Here is a 19,982-nt window from a genome sequence, read left to right on the forward strand (position 1 = left end):
TAAGTTAAGAATAAAATAGTATTTTCCTTCGTGTTTCTTGCAATGAAAACGCCATTGTAAATCCGTTAGGCTTAGCAAGTACTGTATTATTTAAAACAAGATTTTAATCGCTGTTTGTCATTACATAAACTTTTACAGTAATATCAATTATGCCTTTTACTTTCTAATGTCGGGACGCGACTTTACACATTGTCGACTCCCGGGCACCTCCACTCGCCGCGGTTTTATTTGTCAACTGTTTCACCGCCTTATCTAGTAACCCTCACTCAGAGGCAACCCTACGCTCGCCGCAATACAGCACTCGCAAAAGTCATAAACGAATCTTCGCGCTCGTGGATATTTTTAAAAGTTGCTTGTTGAATTAAGTTAAAATTTTATCCTCGTTTAAGACTAGAAAAATTCAAATATCGAGAACAAAATACTTCGTCCTTCTGTAAAGAAAAAGTTACATACACACAATTATTTCAGTTAATTACATACATATTTCGGTTAAAAAAAATTTCAAATAGAAACTATTCTTGTAAATTAAATAAAAATCTGGAGTAATAAAATATTTATATCTTCAGAATAATCAATTTCTTTTGAATATCTTAATTAATAAACAAAGTTCAAAAAAATAATCCCCCATATAAATCATCATATTATTAAGTGTACATATTTTTGAAGATAAAAGTATTAAAAAAAATTTACGCAGTTTGAAAAATAATTACATTTATTTCCTTCATTTTTACCAGGTTTTTTTCAATTGTTTCTATTTTGGAAAAAATATGTATTCTTCAAAATGCTTACAATATCTTAAAAAAATTGCATATATTTTATACTGAACAACTTTTGATTGACAATATTTTCTTCATAAGAGAGTCCTTAAAAAAATTTGAAAATATTTTCATTAAATTTGTTCAAATATTTTCTGTAAAATGCGTGCTATTATGAAAACAAGGAGAAAAAATATTTTTAGTAAAGCCATGACATAAAGAAACAAATCTATGACATATTCACTACTATTTTCGTATAGTTAATTTATTTTTTATAACATCAAATCATATTTATTAAAACTTAAAGTTGTGGCTGCTCAACTTTTTTTAATGTTTCTTAAATTTGTCAGGGAAAATTCCGATATATTCCATTTTTCTTGCTTCTATCACTATTATTTGTATATATCTGAAATTACTCACCTTCGTTTTAATTGTTTCCTAATTAATTTTATCATATAATTTGCTATATATATTTATCCTTTCATTCTATGCTTCATTAATTTCATAACTTATCCATCTTGTAACTTTTTATTCATAATTTTATAACAACTATAGCTTATTAGATTCTATAACTCAACAATTGGTCTATATATTTTATAATTTCTGTACTCAATTTTTGGGCTTCTAAATAAGATATGGAAAAAATGCTATGAAAATTATTACATTTATTGTCAATCTAAAATTAGGCCTTTTTTTCCTCCTGAGTGCGAAAACACATTTACTAACTTAATGTAACGTAATTTAACACGATTCATCTATTTTAATAAGAACGATTCAGAGAAAAGCAGGATCAGTAAAAGTGAAATGTGTATTTTAATTTATATTTTGCTACAAAAATGAGACAAAAGATACACAGAAAACTTTTCTGTTATTATTTAATAGTATTCATTAGTCTTTAAAATTCCAAAAGAATTTTTAAGTTGCTGGAATCATATAGTAGTCTCATTTGTAACAACTTGTTTTTTAATTTTTTTTCACACTATAGCTTTTATTGTATGTAATTTGCTTTAAAAGTTCAAACATTTATTCTTAGATTGTCATGCAGTCTTTGTGTCTGAAAACTGTATGACCTATTTTATTTTATTTGTTCCTCGCAGAATGGTAATAATTGTTTCTTATTTGGTAATAAAAATCTTACTTTTGCTGAGATCGCAAGAGTTTTGTTTTATTATCATAACATCGATTAATTTTTTTGAGAAAAGTGTAAGCCTTTCAACCATATTGCTTTAAAACTACTTTCTTTATTTAAAGTAAATTATTAAATTTAAAAATTTTTAAGATTCTCTTATTTGACTCAATATCTTGTCTTTAATGAATCAGAAATAAATAAACAGATTGTCCTTATATGATATGAGTTATGATATGAGAATGTCAAAGTTGATGCTTACTGTTTACATTATATTTTTATTTTACAAATCATAAAAAGTTTTCTTTAATCAAAATTGTGTTCACCTCATAAATATACTTTAACTGCTACAAATTTTTAAGTCCTGGCTACCAAAGCTGTGGAGTTGGCTAATACGTATGAAGGAATTCATCGTTTGGGACATAACATTTACAAAAAAGTGTCAAATCTAAGTACAATTGTTTGGAAGCAAATATTATTCGCACTGCAAATGGGAATCATTACATCAAATTTAATCATAGATATCAATGTCAGAAAAGTAAAAAAGAATAAATTCATGTATAAAGCTGACAGCAACAATCTCCTCATCATTACACGTATATAAAATGAAAATGCTTAAAACTCATAAATTGTGTAGTTACTTAAATTAAAGGTTTTAAAAACTAAACAATAAGGTACAAAACCCTGCTGCATTATTGAATATTACGTCCACATGCTTGATAAAGACACCATAAATTATTTGCAATAAATTTATAAAAATAATTATAAAGCTATATTCTACTCATACATCCTACACCCACAACAAAACTTTATCCTAAAAAGGATATAAAAAAGTAAGAAATAAATATGTGTTTCAGGAAGTCCGAATAAAAAGATAATGATAATACACAAAAACTTTTAAAGCAGCTAAATTTATTCACACCTCATGTTCACTCACGCGTTTTTTAAATCGTATGTCGCAAGTGAAACATGCGCAAATTAATTAATATTCGAAGATTTTCGCGAGAAAATTTGAAATCCGACTTGGCGAATGTAACATTGGCGAATTTCAAAATACGGTGCCAAAGAAGTGCCCGGGAGTCGACAATGTGTAAAGTCGCTGTCGGGACTCCATGAAGAAATATGTTTTCCATTTTTTTGATTTTATAGTAAGTTTTTAGTTTTGTATGGAATCTGTTTATCATCAGTTATGTAAAAACGGTTTGAAAAGTGAACTATTAATTTTTTTGGAACAATTGGTGCCTATTATTCATCTGATGTGTTGATAATTGTGTGATACTAAATAATTGAAGAAATAAGTCCTCATATATCTGCGGATCTTATTTTTTATTTGTTGTGTATTATGAACGTATTAAGTTTTAAAAGTATTATCCTACATTTATTTTAAGGAAAAAACGCTTTATCTTTTCCTTTTTAAATTGTTTAAGTATATATTTCTTAATTTTGTTTGTTAGTCAACAATCGCAATATTATTTTCTATCTTAACTAATAACATAATTAAAAGTATTCATAAGAAATTGCTTCACTGTTGTCAAAAAATACAAAATTAATCTTGACCTCAAATAAATCTCAAAGGACTTCGAATCAAATAATTAAGAAAACCACAATCACATTTTACATTGCCTGTGAAAAGCATGCCGGCCACATCAGCTCCAAGTAATAATTTGACGTCATTTGATACTCCTAGAGAACTGTACTCAGTATCAAGGCCGTAGCCAGGATATTTTTTCGGGAAGGGGGGGATATGGTAAAAAGCAAGGATAGTTTCAGACATGCAAAGTAGGGGAAAAACATTGTCACAAATATTGGTTATTCTGTTGTTTGCAAAAGTTAAACTAGTAATTAAAAAATATTACATAATAATTATTTTTCAATTAATATTACATAATAATTATAATTTATAATCAATTTATAACAAATGTTTACAAAAAAAGACATGCGACGGGGATTTGAAGAAAATTTTTCGATTACTTTTTTAGGACAAACCGAAATATGCTTAATAAAGTTAGCCCTGTTAGTCTTTCTTCTTTAGTAGCATTTCTTGTTGCTGTTTTTACTCGTTTAAGAGTAGAAAAAGTTCTTTCTGCAGTTGCTGTGGTGATTGGCAGCGTTGCCAATATTGATTACAAGCATTGAATGTTGAGAAAAAGATACTGTCACATTCTTTCATTACTGAATCTGGTCTACTAGGGGATTCATACAGGTTCCACTTTGATGCCCATACTTCCATTTCACCCATGAGGTTTTCGATGTCAATAAAATCTGCATAGATTCGAAAATTACATAAATTAGTATCCACGTTCACACAATACTTAGGTAACACTTTATTGAGAGATGCAAGAGTATCTTTGTGCTTCAAAAATCAATCAATCAGTTGGGTAGCGAACTAATCTATAAAAGGAATGTATATACAGTACAGAACCCGTTATCTGGAAATCAGAAAACAAAAAAACTGGAACGAAATTCGATAGATCTTCCCGCCATTTTTTTAAAATTCTTTTTTATTTTCCAGGGTTTTTCTTTCTTTTTTGAGCTCCATTCAAATCTAAATGAATTTGTTGGATGGAGTGCTTTGCTCAGTGGGAGAGACACAGAAAAAATATGTCTACAAACAAGTAAAGTAATGTAAAACTCACTTTTAGTGATAGTAGAAATAAGATTGTCCTCTTTAGAGGAAGCATCACAGTTTCCGGAAGCCTTCATTCTTCGAGAAGTTGAATTATTTCTGGATACAGTTCTTTAATGATTGCATCATGCTTTTCTATCAGGGTTGGCAAGTTTTTGACACATGACGGTTTTTACCGGTTATTACCATGGTTTTTACCGTCATGTCAAAAACCCATCTGTCAAAAACCCATAGTTTTGGCAAAACTGTATTTTTATTTGAGTTTAACTGCTTATAATTTAAAATTAATTAATTTTTGAGCAATAAAATTAGAAAAAAAGTTGTTAAAAGATATTTAAGAACAGATTCTTGCATTTTCCCAACATGTTTATGTCAAATAATACTATTTGAAGTAAAATATTAGGATACTAAACAAAATTTTCTACATTTCCAAGCATCACTTTGTTTGGCATATTACACTACCGAAGAATGTCAAGATTGATTACTTTCATTCATAAAATCTAGCTTTGAGAAACACATGTACACATAAAAAGAAAGCCTCATAAAATAAACTTTTCTTATCATTTTTGTTTTCAATATTTTACACATAAATGAGACATGAAAAAGCCTGAGAAATCTCTTTAGAGTTTCCTTGCAACATTGTAATAACCTTTTGTTATCATTATCCTCAATGACAGGCTTCCATTGAAAGAATCTTCTCGAATTTTGGACTCATCCATACTAAACTCAGAAATTTAGTGGGCAATGAAAAATGTGCAAAATTAGTCACTTGCTATTGTATGCTACGGCACAGTGACCCCGACTACTGAACATGTAATTTTGTTTGTAATTAAGTTTTGCTTAATGTGCTTTTTCAACTGAATAAAAGCTTTTAACTTGACAAAATAGCAGTAATTCTTGACTTAGAGTTTGTTAGTAGTTACAAGTTTTGAAAGTTTATTTTAGCTGATTTCTAATATTTAAGAAATGCCAAATTTTAAATTCTTCTTTTTAGTTCCTGAATTTATTAGTAGTTCCAAGCTTTTTTGTTTGTTTATTTGTTTATTTCTAACAATTAAGAAGTGCAAAATTTTGAATCATTTGCAAATCAAGCTATATAATGATAAAAGTAAGTATCACTATTTTCAATAAGTATATTTCAATATTACTGTATGAATGTATCTCCTTCTATAAGAATACATGTATATAGTTGCAAAATCAATAGCAATCATTTACAACATTCATTTATAAAGGCAATTATGTGAAAATAATATATTGTCCGCTATATGCCATTAATTAAAAAAAACAGTAGGTTTTTGACAGTTTTTACCGGTAAAAACACGGTTTTTACCACTGTCATGTCAAAAACCAGTTTTTGACGGCAAAAACCCAACCCTGTTTTCTATCTATCTTGTTTCGCAAAAAGATATATTTTTTTAAAAAAATTTTCATTCGGCAAATTTGTTTTGATGATGTCTTCTAAAATTTTTGTTCCTTTGGCAGAGGATTTGATGAATTTTGTTATGGCCCATTCCATAGTGACGTGTGTGACATATGGATTCACTTTACAATGTTTTACAATGAAAATACACTCTCCTGAAATTGATGGGAAAAGCTTATTAATATGGTTTCGTAATGCGTGAGTGACAAGACGTTTTAGTGTAAAAAGCATTTAGTTTTAGTTTTTGCTTTAAATAGAAAATGACTTTAAAGTCATGTGACGTGTGTGACTATTTTGTAAGAAAAATTTTCAGGTTGATCTGTAAATTAAATTTTTTCTGTGATTTATATTGATAAATAATATTTATTTTAATTTAAATGGGTAATAGATGCTTCAAACAATTTCTATCAATCACTATTTTATTATTTCAAGTCATGCATATTTAATTAAAAAATAAAAATGCTTGTGACTTCAATTGTGACGTGTGTGACATGTGCAAATAGTTAAAATTATTTATTATGAAACTTGGGCGATAGGAAAAACTTATGAATTAATTGAGTAAAATAAGGTTTAACAGCCTATTTTAAAATAAGAATATTGTAATTTATAGTTTCTCAAAGTAAAATTGTCTCAAAGTAAAAACTCCATCATCAGATAACAAGATAAGCAATTTATTTAGCACTTAAGCAGGGATGAGATTTTTCCGCTTTCTTCACTTTTATGTCTTGAATTTCAGCTTTTTTTTTTAAATCAAAAATTCAGATTTTCTAAAAATTTCACTTTTTTTTATAAGTATTCCGCTTTTTCAGATAATTCACCGATTTTCAAAGATTTTCAAGAAAATTCAAACTACATAGCTACCAATCCTTTCTCATTTTGCTGCTTCTGACAAGCCTTTTAGAGGTCCCAAGACTGGAATATCTCGATTCTTATTCACACATTTTCATATCAAACAAAGCTTTTCATATTTGCGTGTTGCGATTCTTATTCACGCAATTTGAATATTGTACGTTGCGATTCTTATTTACGAGATTTAAAAATCCGATATTGTGATTCGTATTTACGCTTTTTTAGAAACCTATGTAGCTATTCGTATTCACGCAAGTTTAAAATTCACTGTCTTGATTTGCTCATGCGGTTTATAATATCAAACATTGATTTTCGTATTTATACATGATTTTAAAATAAGGCATTGGTATTCGCATTCTAAAAATTATGCATCATAATTCTTATTTATGCAATCTAAAAATTACGCATCCGGATTCGTATGTACACGATCTAAAAATTATGAATTGTGATTTGTATTTACGCGTTTTAAAAATTCTATATCCCAGTTTGTATTATCTCATCTTCAAAATCGTATATCTAGTTTCATATTCATGTGATTTCAAAATCCATAATTTTTATTCATATTCACGCAATTTTAAATCAACTATCGCGATCCTTGTAATTCAGATAAAGTAAATTTTTTTAAAAAATTAGTTACTATAAAGGTGACTGTTTTTCTAACGACGATTATTAATATATGTAAGTGTTACAACATCAGAGAAACTGGAAGGGAATATATTCAAAACTTACATTCTGTGCTTGCAAAGAAGAAAAAATAAGATTTGTCACACGATGTTTGAAGATGGACTAACGACTAAATATAGCAAACATAAAAGATATAGCAGACAAAAGCAATCACAAAAAGAGATTTAATTAAATTTTTTTTTTTTTGGAAAAAGAGTTAATTAACTCATTATCAAAATTTTATTTATAATTACTGTTATTTATGCTATAAAATGCAAAATTCTTATCAAATAAAGAACAATTATCTAAACAGTTGCTGATTGTCATGTAATTTTTCAAACTAAAATATCAATTTTTGTATGTTAAGGAGTTACTATATATTTCTACTTCACTGTTATTGATATGTTTCAGGGGGCTCTAGTTAGATTAAACAATAATATGAACATAATGATTCGGTCCATTGTTAAATTTTTTTTCCAATGTAATCTAAAAAGTAATATTACTGATATATTTGCTATAAATCACATGACAGTATTTATTAAAAGAAATGAAATATTAATGTATATTCTCAGTAGTTTTAATTTGCTAAACCAGGTAGTTTTTCAATTAATAGTTCTCTCTTATGTGAACTGAGGAAAAATATAATTTCCAGCTTTATTTTTTCAATTGGTAATTTTTATTTTCACTAAATGTTAAGTATCAATGTAATCATTTATATAATAATAGATTAGTACAGTACAGAACCCGTTATCCGGAAATCAGAATACCGGAAAACCAAAAAACCGGAGTGAAATTCGATAAATTTTCTCGCCATTTTTTTAAAAAAATGTTTTTTTCCTCATAAGATTTTAGGATTTTTCTTTCTCTTTTGAAAGATGTTTACTTTACCATCATTTTGGAAATAATCATTAGTGTATTACTTCATCGTTTTTTCTTCTTTTTTTTAAGATTATTTCCAAATAATTTTTTTTTTCAGTTGGGTTTAAAAATAAAAAAAATGGCTTTATGTAGCGATTCAGAAAACCGGAAAAATCAGTTATCCGGAATAGCGATGGTCCCGATCGTTCCGGTTAATCGGTTCCCTACTGTACACAATTGTATGTCAACACATTATTTATTACCCTAAACTGTCTAGAATTTATTATTAAAGGGTTGCGCTTGCGTAAAATTTACTTTCGTGGAAATTCAGCTTTTTTGTCTTTTGGCTAATCTCATCCCTGTTAAATGGACTTTTGTATTATGTAATCTGATAAAAAGAACATGAATTTTCCCATAGTTTTTTAAATCATTTAAATTTATTTAAAAAAAAATTTTGATAAATTGATTCTGATTGATTTTCATATTCTATTTTTTTCTTAAATTTTTTTTTTAGTAATGAGTTTTGAAGTTTCTAATTTTAAACATTTAAAAGTAAAATTTTAAGCAAAGATATTACAAGGTTCACTGAAAAAAATAATTTAGTTGCTTAAACAATGATGTTTATATAACAATTACTACCTACATTTGCGGTCTAAATACTTTGGTATGCGTCCCTTCATTGGTCAATTTCCTGTGCATGTGGCCCTTCACTCAAAAAGGTTGTGCAACCCTATACTATAAGATATAGTGCTTAACATCGCATCTGTTGTTGCATAGAGAAACATTGCACATATCGGTAAATTTCAGATGCATCTCCCAGTACTAATGAATAGGGCCTTATAAATTATGCAACTCAGCAGAAAATCAAGTAATTTGCAATTCAGTTGCAGCAAACTTTTGCATTGCCTTATGTTTTAGACCGTATCCTTTAAGCTTTGTTCTTTATCATTTGGAATTTGGCAATGATCTTCTCTTATCAGGGCTAATCTTTGCTGTTATAATTGAAAAATTATTATTAAAATAGAAGAAAGAAAATTAAAAGTATTTTTTTTTGTTTTAGTTTTTTTTTTGGAGATCAACTGTAACTGGTCTACATAATTTTAATTGCCAAATCCTTTTCACATGTTAAAAATATTTTCACAATTTATTTATCCCTCAGTGTAAATAATTATTTTTGTTTTATTTTTTTTTATAGGTGTTGTCTGCTTTAGGAACAGAAACTCTCAGACCTAGTTCTGCTGCACTGTGTGTAGCTTATATTGCTGTTGTTGAGTTACCTCGTGGGGAGTGGCCAGATCTCATTTTATTACTTACCCAGAATATGACTAACATAAACTCTACTGAAATGACCAAAGAGGCCACACTAGAAGCAATAGAATACATCTGTCAGGATATAGTAAGCTTACCTATTGTATTATTTATGTATGTGTTATAAAGGTATAAAAATGTTTGTACACTAACCAACCAAGAAGTCATTTTTGCTTGTTTTCTCCAAATTTGTTCTATTTTCATTACAGTTCTTTTTGACTAGGCTTCAAAAACTTTTTAAATTTTTTGGCTTAAGTGAAAAATCAATTTTCTTAAATAAGGTTAAATTATTTAATAGTGGGGGTTTCAAAAACCTATTACAGTTTCAGGCGGGGAAAATTGTTTTCTATAAAAATACTAAATTTTTAATGTTTTAGCATAGTGTTAAACTATTTGCAACTATGGTTACTTATTTCAAATATTTGATTGGGGTTCTAAAAACTTAATTACTATTTTGAGTAGAGTGAAAATATTGTCTTTAAAAATTGAGTCTTCTATAAAGTATATTACGTTTGTAAGGGTTTAGCAATAGATTAAAACTATTGGTGAAAGAAAAAAAAACTCATTTCTTCTATTTTTTTCATACCACAGTCCTTTGAATCTCTGGTCCTCTACTATTTTTATATTTTAAAACAAAGTTCAATTTTTAACATAAATTAAGTCATGTATTTCTTCTGTTTTGCAGAATTCTGTGAAGATAGTTGATTCACAGACTTCCGCAAATCAAAATTTTATCACAGTTTTGCTAATCTGAAATTTAATTTTTGCTATAGCGGCAAAATCTAGTTAACTATTCCAACCTTACCAGCACCATATTTTTTAAGTTCTCATGCACACGCAATAACTATTTTTTTCTTACGCGGATTTGTTCGAGCAAAAGGGTATCTTCAGATTTCATAATAACTTTGATGAATTGATTAAATACTAATTAGTTGAACTGATTTATTAACAAGAAAATGATGTTTTATTTTTTTTACTTGTATTTTAATAAGTAGCAATTTTATTCAATTCTGATCTGACACAGAAGAATTATTTAATCAATTTGATATTTATTTGATATCTGATTTATTATCTTTCAGTAAACAAATATTTAATTTTTTGTATTTGAATTTTATTATTAAGGTATATTTTCTTTTTTCTTGTGTAAAATAACAATTTATGTTAAATTTCATTGTCTGAAAAACTATTAATCAGAGAAAATTTTCATAGAACATATTAGTCTTGTTTATAAAGGAGTTTTTTTTATATTTTTTAACCAAGTTGGATATTTTATTATCTTTCAATGAATAATTAATTAATTTTTTAATATTTTATTTTTGTATTGTATAAAGTAATAGTTTTATGTTTAAGTTTCACTATTTATAAACTGTATTTCACAGCTAGTATTAAGCACGATTTGTTGCGCTATTTCGATTATTTCCTTGTGACTGCTCCTGGCAAGCAGTTTGAAAAGTTGGCATGTCTGCTGTTATTAATTTTTTTATTATTCGCAATTTTTATAGCAAAACGGCAAACACACAGAAAAAGTATACATTTTCTAATAGGGAATTGTGCTGATTATTTAATGGAATAATCTAATTTCGATGAAATGAAAAATTACATGATTTAATAATTTTAAATAAAACTTTTGGAAACTAGATACATGAATTTATATTCAGAAAATAGCACATGATTTACCCCTTTAATAAATAATACATTTTCTTATTTTTGATCCATAAATAAAACATAGTTACATTAGATTTATTAACGGAAACATGGTGTTTTCTCTTTTTTTATATATATTTGTATTTTAATGAGTAGCAATTTTATTTAGTTCTGATCTGAAGCAGAAGAATTATTTAATCAATTTGATATATTTCTCCCCCTTTCTTAGTTTGCTACAATTAACTCAAATTAATTTTTAATATGTATTATGTCATAGAAATCTTGAATCACTTATTTCAGTAATTTTTCAACACACTTAATATCGTAAATATGTATTTCAATCTTATTTGATAACAAAATATTTCATTTTTCTTTAAATTTTGTATACATATTTTTTTGTGCGCAAAAATGATATCTTTTATGTTAAAGAGAAGAAGAAAAAATAGTACTAAATAAAATTAAGAAAAAAAATTTCAGATAATTTCTTCCAGTAATCACATGTCTAGAAGTTGCTTCGTTACGTGTACCTAATTTCATATTTGTTAAGTTTCAGTTTACTAGCTCTTTTGACAATTACTATTATATTGTCTATAATTGTAGATTGTCTTTTATCTATATTTCTGACTCTATATTTATGAGCAAAAATACATTTTAGTTTTTTTTTAATTATAAAAAATCTTCGATTATCATCAGAATTGTCTTTATGTACTAAAATATAAAATGCTGAAAAAGTAGTTAAAAATTTTTTTTTTCTTTCTCATTCATATGCAAGAAATTATAAATTGATTTTGTAAATTAAAGTAATTTACAAAATCTATAAATTTTATTAATGATGAATAACTGTTTCTCTAAGTTTTAAATTACAGCAAATAATTGCAAATTAGAAGAATTATTGTTCAAGCTGAGTTCACAAGATTTTACCCTTAACTCAGAAAAACACTGGTGTTTCATGCTGTAATTCATAACCATAATTTATTGAATTGCTAAGTACATTAGAGAACCGATTATGCGGAACAATCAGGACCATCTTGATTTCGGATAATTGATTTTTCTGGTTCGCTACAAAACAGCTTTTTTTTATTGTTTTTCAAACCTGGCTTAAAAAATATTCTTTAGAAATAGTTTTAAAAAGGAGAAAAAACTATAAAGTCACGCATAGTACATAGTATAATATATTTCACTTATTTTGACTGTAAAGAATACAACATAATGAAAGAAGTATGAAAAGTATATTCAATAAAAATTCTTTATCAAATATATCTTGATATTTTAATGTAGGAACCAAATGTTCTTGTTTCACTGTCAAATGATATCCTGACTTTTCATGGGATTAGAAAAGATGAACGTAATGATCATGTTGAGCTTGCCGCAACCACTGCACTTCTAAACTCGGCCAACTTTGAGAAGGAATCTGAGAGGCATGTGTGCATGCAGGGAGTGTGTAAAAATGCTCTGTCTGCTGGTAAAAAAGTGAGTTTAAAAACCTATTTTGATAATTAATGTAGTTAGTGTTTTTGATTGTTGCTTTTTTTTAATATGCCAGATATTGTTTTTTTTTAAAGGCGAGTGAAATAATTTTGAAATTTTTTAGAATAAGTTCAAATAATTTAACCATAATATATAGGATATATTTACCATAATGTATATATATACACACAGAGTTTGCATGAGTTGAACATGGTTTATAGTGAAGTACCGGATTGAGTGAATTTTGAGGTTCACTCCCATGGCTTACTATAAATATAAAATAATATTTTGTTTTGATTTTGTTAACCAAAAGAAGAGAGGAAATTTAATATTATGAACTTTTTTGTGTCTTCAACTGATTTTTTTCTTCATTTTTTGGAACTTTCTACATAAAATACATATACCTATTTTTAAAACCATCTATTGAGTGGAATGTAACCATAAGCATTTTTTCTTGTTTGCTTCTTCTATATCAGTTTCCCATCCCTAATTAAAGGCCATCACTGATATTTTTGTATGCACGACAAAGATTAATAATAAATAAAAGTTAACACATTTTTTTTCTACATATTGTTTTTTAATCATTTTTTTAATTTCTTTCTATTTAATTTATTTAAATAATGTGTATAAAAAATTGAGCAGTGTGGAAAAATTAGTTAAAATTGTTTGCAGTACGGATATAGTAAACTGAAATTTCGGTTCCTTGAAGGTTCAATCTAGCCGGGTTTGACTGTATGTGTATATTCTGTAATTATGATTTGTTTAAATAAATGTATATGCTTGAAAGTACGTAAAATTTTTTTGAGTGAAAAAACACATCTTTTTAATATAGGCAATAACCTATTTTTTGGATGAGGTTTTAAATTAAAAGATGGCAGTTGTTTTTTTAGTTGCTGGCTAGTTATTAGATTTGAGACAGCTTTGTGCTGCCACCTGCAATGAAGGCGTCTATTTACCTAATTATGCGAAGTGGAAAAAAAGCAAGCCCTTAGTCCCCTCAAAAAGAACTGGTCATTAATTGGTTCAAGGAATGACAGTTCCTTCGAAAGAAAGTAGACAAAATTTAGCCTCTTCTTAATGGTAGAATAAGTAATTTTCTTCACTTGTAGTTTTTTCTTAATGTTTTGCGAATTTTATTTTGGAAAACTCTATACGTCTTTGATCTTTCTTTCGATTCTAAAAGTTCAGGAATGAAAGATAAGAATTAATATTATGTGCATGCATTGAAATTTGGTTTTATACAAATAGAAACACATTATACTTTATTATTATTATTTACCCCACACCGAGCTTCGATAGTGAACTAGGCAGCTTTTCAGTCTCATAATCAACCCTCCTCCCCCTGAATAAATGATTCTGTATTTCTTTCATTAAAATATAGTAATCGACAAATCGGAAAATTTTCAAAAGCTTTTAATACATTATATTTGAGTTATTTGTTAAAAAATTTAAAAACATTAACTGTGAAATTTTCTGTTTTACTCTCAAATTTTATTTAAATAGAGTTTACAAAATATACATTTGCCCATACATTAAGAACAGGAATTCAGAGGAAAAGTTATATGAAGCGTTATTTGGAATAAAGTGATTCTACGATTTTTACAAGTTCCAGGTTATTAGCGACATACAATTTTTTTATTTCAATAAATAGTAAATATTATTTTCTTCTGAAAGTAAAAATATGTACTGTTATAAATTTTTTTATTAGTCGCAATTTTTATAGCAAAATGGCAAACACACAAAAAAATTCAGACAAAATATATATTTTCTAATGGGAAATTGTGGTGATTATCAATAATATAATTTTGATGGAATGAGAAATTTTACATGATTTAATAATTACATGATTTAAAAATTTTAAATTAAACTTTTGAAACTAGATACATGAATTTATATTCAGAAAATAACACATGATTTACCCCTTCAATAAATAACACATTTTCTTATTTTTGATCTATAAATAAAACATAGTTACATTAGATTTATTAACCAGGGATGAGATTCTTCCGCGGATTCGCCGATTTCCGCTTTTTTTCAGATTTTTCCGCTAATTTCTGCTAAAAAATTTTTTGCACAAGTTGAAATATTTTATGAGGATTTTAATTTTCCGCGGAGCGAAATTATTTAAGTCCTCATTCCTCCCTCTGAAGTTTCTCTAAAAATCATTTCTTTGGGATATAACTGGTTGACCTTTACACAGGGATGAGATTTTTTTCGCTTTTGTCTCTCGAATTTCAACCTTTTTATCAAATCCTCTGATTCTCTAAAAGTTTAGTTTTTTTTTAAAAATAAATATCCCGCTTTTTTTTTTAAAAAAAATTCTGTCGCTGAAGTAAGATAATTATATTTATTTACGATTTTCAAAGATAAACAGAAAATTCGAACTACGTTCTAGCTGCTAATCCTTCCGCATTTTTACTTATATTAGCTATTTTCTCAGGTTTCAGCCTTTTAGAAATCCCAAGTCCAGACTCTGCAAATATTTCGATTCTTATTCACACGATTTTAATATCAATCATTGATTTTCGTATTTACCTGATTTAAAAGTTGCGCATTACGATTCTTATTTACGCTATTTAAATATCGTACATTGCGATTCTTATTTATGAGATTTAAAAATCTAATATCGCGATTTGTATTTACAAGCTTTTACGCTATGTAGCAATTCGTATTCATGCGAGCTTAAAATCCAAAGTCGTGTTTCGTTTTTGCGGTTGTAATATCGCGCGATTTAAAAGTTATGCATCGTGATCCAAAAATTATGCATCATTATTTGTTTTTTCACATTTTTTAAATTCGATGTAGAGTTTCATATTCACATGATTTAATAGCCTCATATCGGGATTTATAATTACTTGGTTTACAAGTTTAAAAATTGCACTTTTTTGTTTTATATATATATATTCTTGGATTTCCTCTTTTTTATTTTCTGACTACTCTCATCCCTGATTAACGGAAATATATATATATGTATATATATATATATATATATATATATATATATATATATATATATATATATATATATATATATATATATATATATATATATATATATATATATATATATATATATATATATTTGTATTTTAATGAGTAGCAGTTTTATTTAATTCTGATCTGAAACAGAAGAATTATTTAATCAATTTGATATATTTATCCCCCTTTCTTAGTTTGCTCCAATTAAATCAAATTAATTTTTAATATGTATTATGTCATAGAAATCTTGAAAAAAAAATATTCCAGTAATCATTTTTCAACACACTTAATATCGTAAATATATATTTCAATCTTATTAGATAACAAAAAATTTCCTTTTTCTTTAAATTTTGTATATATTTAAAGGGTTTCCGGATTTTTCGCTAACAGTGATCCGGAGATCGAAGGTCCAGACGTTTAAAAAATCATTGATCACAGAGGTTTCCGGAAATCAAATTTTCAAAGGTGGAACTTAAAAACTCAGTTTCTTTTATTTGTTTGTAAGGGAGAGCCATAGAGATACTTTATAAGCTTATATTCATGATTAATATTCATTTTTTGTCAGTAAATAGTTGTTATGATCATAATCTCAAGAAAGAAAGACATATTTGTAAATTTTAATTACTTCTCCAGGTCATCATAAATTTTAAATATATTTTAAGTAAACTAAGAAATATTAAGAAAAAGGAAGAAAAACAACTCTTGTTTAAATTCTTTTCAAATTTTTCAACTTAAACTTCTTTTTTTTTTTTTAACTTTAGAAAATTTTCGGAATTTTGACTTGGGCTCACTATTACCATGTCACTATGCCATGTTTAAGTACTAATTTTCAATCTGCTTTTTTTAGACATTTTTTGACCAAAATTGTTAAAAGAGTTATTTAAAACAATCTTTATTGTACGCTTGTAACACATAGTATGCTATTTCACTTTCAGTTAACTGTTAAAAAATTCAGTTAAAATTAATTACAATTAGTTTTATTAATTTAGTAAATGTTCTATATAGATAGAAATTTTGAAACTGAAGGAACTCTCTCTGCTTAAGGAGTTAAGCAGGGAGGATATCTCTAATATTTATTTTTATATCTTGCACTCTTGCAATTCACTAAACACTAATATTCTAACATAGAAAATGCAATTAAATGCTTTTTAATTTCTCTTTAAATAATCGATAATAGTAACAATGTTTTCATCGCAGAAAAAAAATGGGTGAGAATTTCTCACCCTTTCTCAAAAAGAGGGTGAGATTTCTAAAAATTAAAAAAAAAAAAAAAAAAAAAAAAGCACAAAGAGACTTGGAAAAAAAAAGTCACTTCTTTAATTATAATACATTTTTAACATCTTCTAATTTTTAAAGCATTGAATATTTTTGCTGCATCATCATATGGAAAATGTTCTACATCAGCTATTCTCATTAGGTTGCTCAAATGCGTATTTGTTTCGTTTTGATCGTTTCATATCTACATTTGTTTCATTTTCATTTATCCGTTTCGTAGTAGAAGATATTGCCTTTACAAGGTATTTGACCATCTTACATTAATGCGCAAAAAATTTGAACGTCTTACATGAAATGTTAGACGACTAAAGGGCTAAAAGGTATGAGGCTCGATTTTCGGTCGTCAATCTCATGCATTCAACTTGCATCGGTGACGGCATGGTCCGCGGAGATAGACCAGTTTATTTGCATTTGCTGTTAGTCGTTCTTGCGAGGATCATGACGTCACCCATTATCTGTATTTAAGCTTCTGTTGAAGCAAATCATTTGGAGTTTTCTTTCTTTTTGTCACTATGTGTGTGACATTCTCTATTACTAATGTTTTTTTAAATAAACTCATATATTCAGAAACTTCGTTTCTCTTCTTTTGTTGAGTTGTTGATATACAGATATGATATTCTGAGAGAATCTTGGCTGTCATAAAGAAACCTTACCTACGGTAAACATGTGGTTGCAGCAAAATGCGTTCTGAAAGAGGTTCGGAGGGATGGTGTTCTGTTGTCCTTAAAGGTTCTGAACAATACTGGTAAATAGGGAAGCTAGATAATGGGGCAGATGTTGAAAATAATGAAAGATACAGGAAGAAAAGTGAAACGGATTTTATTCTGAATGGCTCAATGAGAACTTATTTTCAAAATGTGAGAAATTCGCGAATTTTGAAATTGGTTTATAGAATATGCGCGAATTTCTCGCTGTAATAATTTTTTAATGCGAGAAAAGAAAAAAATATGCGACATTCTCGCATTCTCGCGCTGTAGTGAAAACACTGAGTAAGTTAATTAGTTCATGAAAGTAAGATTAATATTTTTTTAATTCTATATATAAATTTCTGATATAAATCTTTCTAAATATTTTCTAGAAAAAGGATACAGTATTTTTTCTTATAAAAATTTCTGTTTCTGTATTTTATAAAAATTTTTATATTTTATAGGCTTTGTTTTTTATACGGATAGTAGCATATCTTTAAAAAGAAAACACATTTAAAGTTAATACTTTTATACTTTACTTACAGATTACAATGCCATAAATGTTAAAATTTAAATACTGACAATAAAATTGTAATATATTTACACTGATACAGTAACGATATATCTTCGTTGTTTTATAGGGATTGTGACACAATTTTAGACGTTTTATGATTAAAATCATAGAAAATTAATGCACACACAAAAAAAAATTTGAAAGCCCAGGTTATAGAATGAATATTAATACAACTACATAGAAGAATTCTGCATAATAAATATAAAAATTATATTCCATCTATTAAAAAAAAATTTTATTTTATTATTTCAATATTAAAATAAATTAAACCTTGAGATAAGGGGAGATATTAAAATACATTTTATGGGCAGAAACAGATACATTGCCCATAAATACATTTTATGGGCAGTCAGACAATGATTCCATACATTCGAGGTAACTCCACTGATAAAAACTTTGCTTTTCTTAGTCAGCTCTATTAAATGTGATGACATCCTTAATCTCTTTGGTTATGAAGTTCTCCTTTATTGACTGTTAGTCCTCATTGCAAATATCTATTAGCAAATCAGTAACTACGTTTTTAAAAATATTAATCTTGTTTATTCTTCTTTAAGTAAGTTATCATATTTTCACTATGGCTTTCATTTGCATTCGTTACATGATTTTTTAAAATTTTTTTTAAAAAGAAAGCAGCATTGCATAAATCGTTTTTGTACTTAGAATTCAGTACTGCTCCGCTCTTACTTACACTTTTGAAAGATGTTAAAATTTACTAAAGAATGTGTTGTTTTTTTTTCGACATCAGCCTACAGGAATAAGATTTTTCCCCTTTTTTCTCTTTTATCTCTTGAATTTCAGCTTTTTTTTTTTAAATCAAAAATTCAGATTTTCTAAAAGTTTTACTTTTTCAGAAAATTCACCGATTTTCAAAGAGAAACAGAAAATTCAAACTACATAGCTACCAATCCTTTCTCATTTTTACTTATTTTAGCTATTTTCTCCCCTTTTACACGCAGCAGATAGCATTTTCCAAATTTTTTACCCGCCTACCAGATAGATCCGATTTTCGTAGTTCAAACAACGCTGCTTCTGACAAGACTTTTAGAGGTCCCAAGCCTGGAATCTGCTAATATCTCGATTCTTATTCACACGATTTTAATATCAAACATAGCTTTTCATATTTGCGTGTTACGATTCTTATTAACACGATTTGAATATTGTATGTTGCAATTCTTATTTACGAGATCCGATATTGTGATGCGTATTTACGCCTTTTTAAAAACCTATGTAGCGTTACGTATTCACACAAGTTTATAATATCAGACATTGATTTTCGTATTTATACGTGATTTTAAAATAAGGCATTGGGATTCGCATTCACACATTCTGAAAATTATGCATCATAATTCTTATTTATGCAATCTAAAAATTGCGCATCATGATTTGTATTTACGCAATCTAAAAATTATGAATCATGATTTGTATTTACGCATTTTAAAAATTCGATATCATAGTTTGTTTTTTCTCATCTTCAAAATCGTATGTCTAGTTTCATATTCATGTGATTTAAAAATCCATAATTGTTATTCATATTCACGCAATTTTAAGATCAACTATTGCGATTCTTGTAAGAAGTAAAAAATTTTTTTGATTAGTTACTATAAAGGTGACTGTTTTTCTAATGATTATTAGTATGTGTTATAACATCAGAGAAACTGGAAGGGAATATATTCAAAACTTACATTCTGTGCTTGCAAAGAAGAAAAAATAGGATTTGTCGCAAGATGTATGAAGATGGACTAACGACTAAAT

General features: G+C 27.3%; 1 protein-coding gene across 4 annotated transcripts in view; it reads left to right on the top strand.

Moving 5' to 3' along the window:
- LOC107454306 (uncharacterized) overlaps positions 1–19,982 on the top strand; it is a 34,419-nt gene that overhangs the window by 130 nt on the left and 14,307 nt on the right. The window contains exons 1-4 of one of the 4 annotated variants that reach the window (XM_087166052.1): positions 6–167; positions 2,982–3,029; positions 9,493–9,693; positions 12,528–12,719. In XM_087166052.1, coding sequence (XP_087022178.1) covers positions 2,994–3,029; positions 9,493–9,693; positions 12,528–12,719 — 429 coding nt within the window. In that variant the 5' untranslated portion in view covers positions 6–167; positions 2,982–2,993. Of the gene's footprint in view, positions 1–5; positions 168–2,981; positions 3,030–5,989; positions 6,148–9,492; positions 9,694–12,527; positions 12,720–19,982 lie in introns of those variants that run through there. The other 3 variants (XM_087166053.1, XM_087166055.1, XM_087166054.1) reach the window with 3 other exon arrangements.

This window comes from Parasteatoda tepidariorum, chromosome 6 (genome assembly GCF_982258835.1).
Source record: "Parasteatoda tepidariorum strain Cologne lab strain chromosome 6, Ptep-v5.0, whole genome shotgun sequence".
NCBI classification, from domain to species: domain Eukaryota; kingdom Metazoa; phylum Arthropoda; class Arachnida; order Araneae; family Theridiidae; genus Parasteatoda; species Parasteatoda tepidariorum.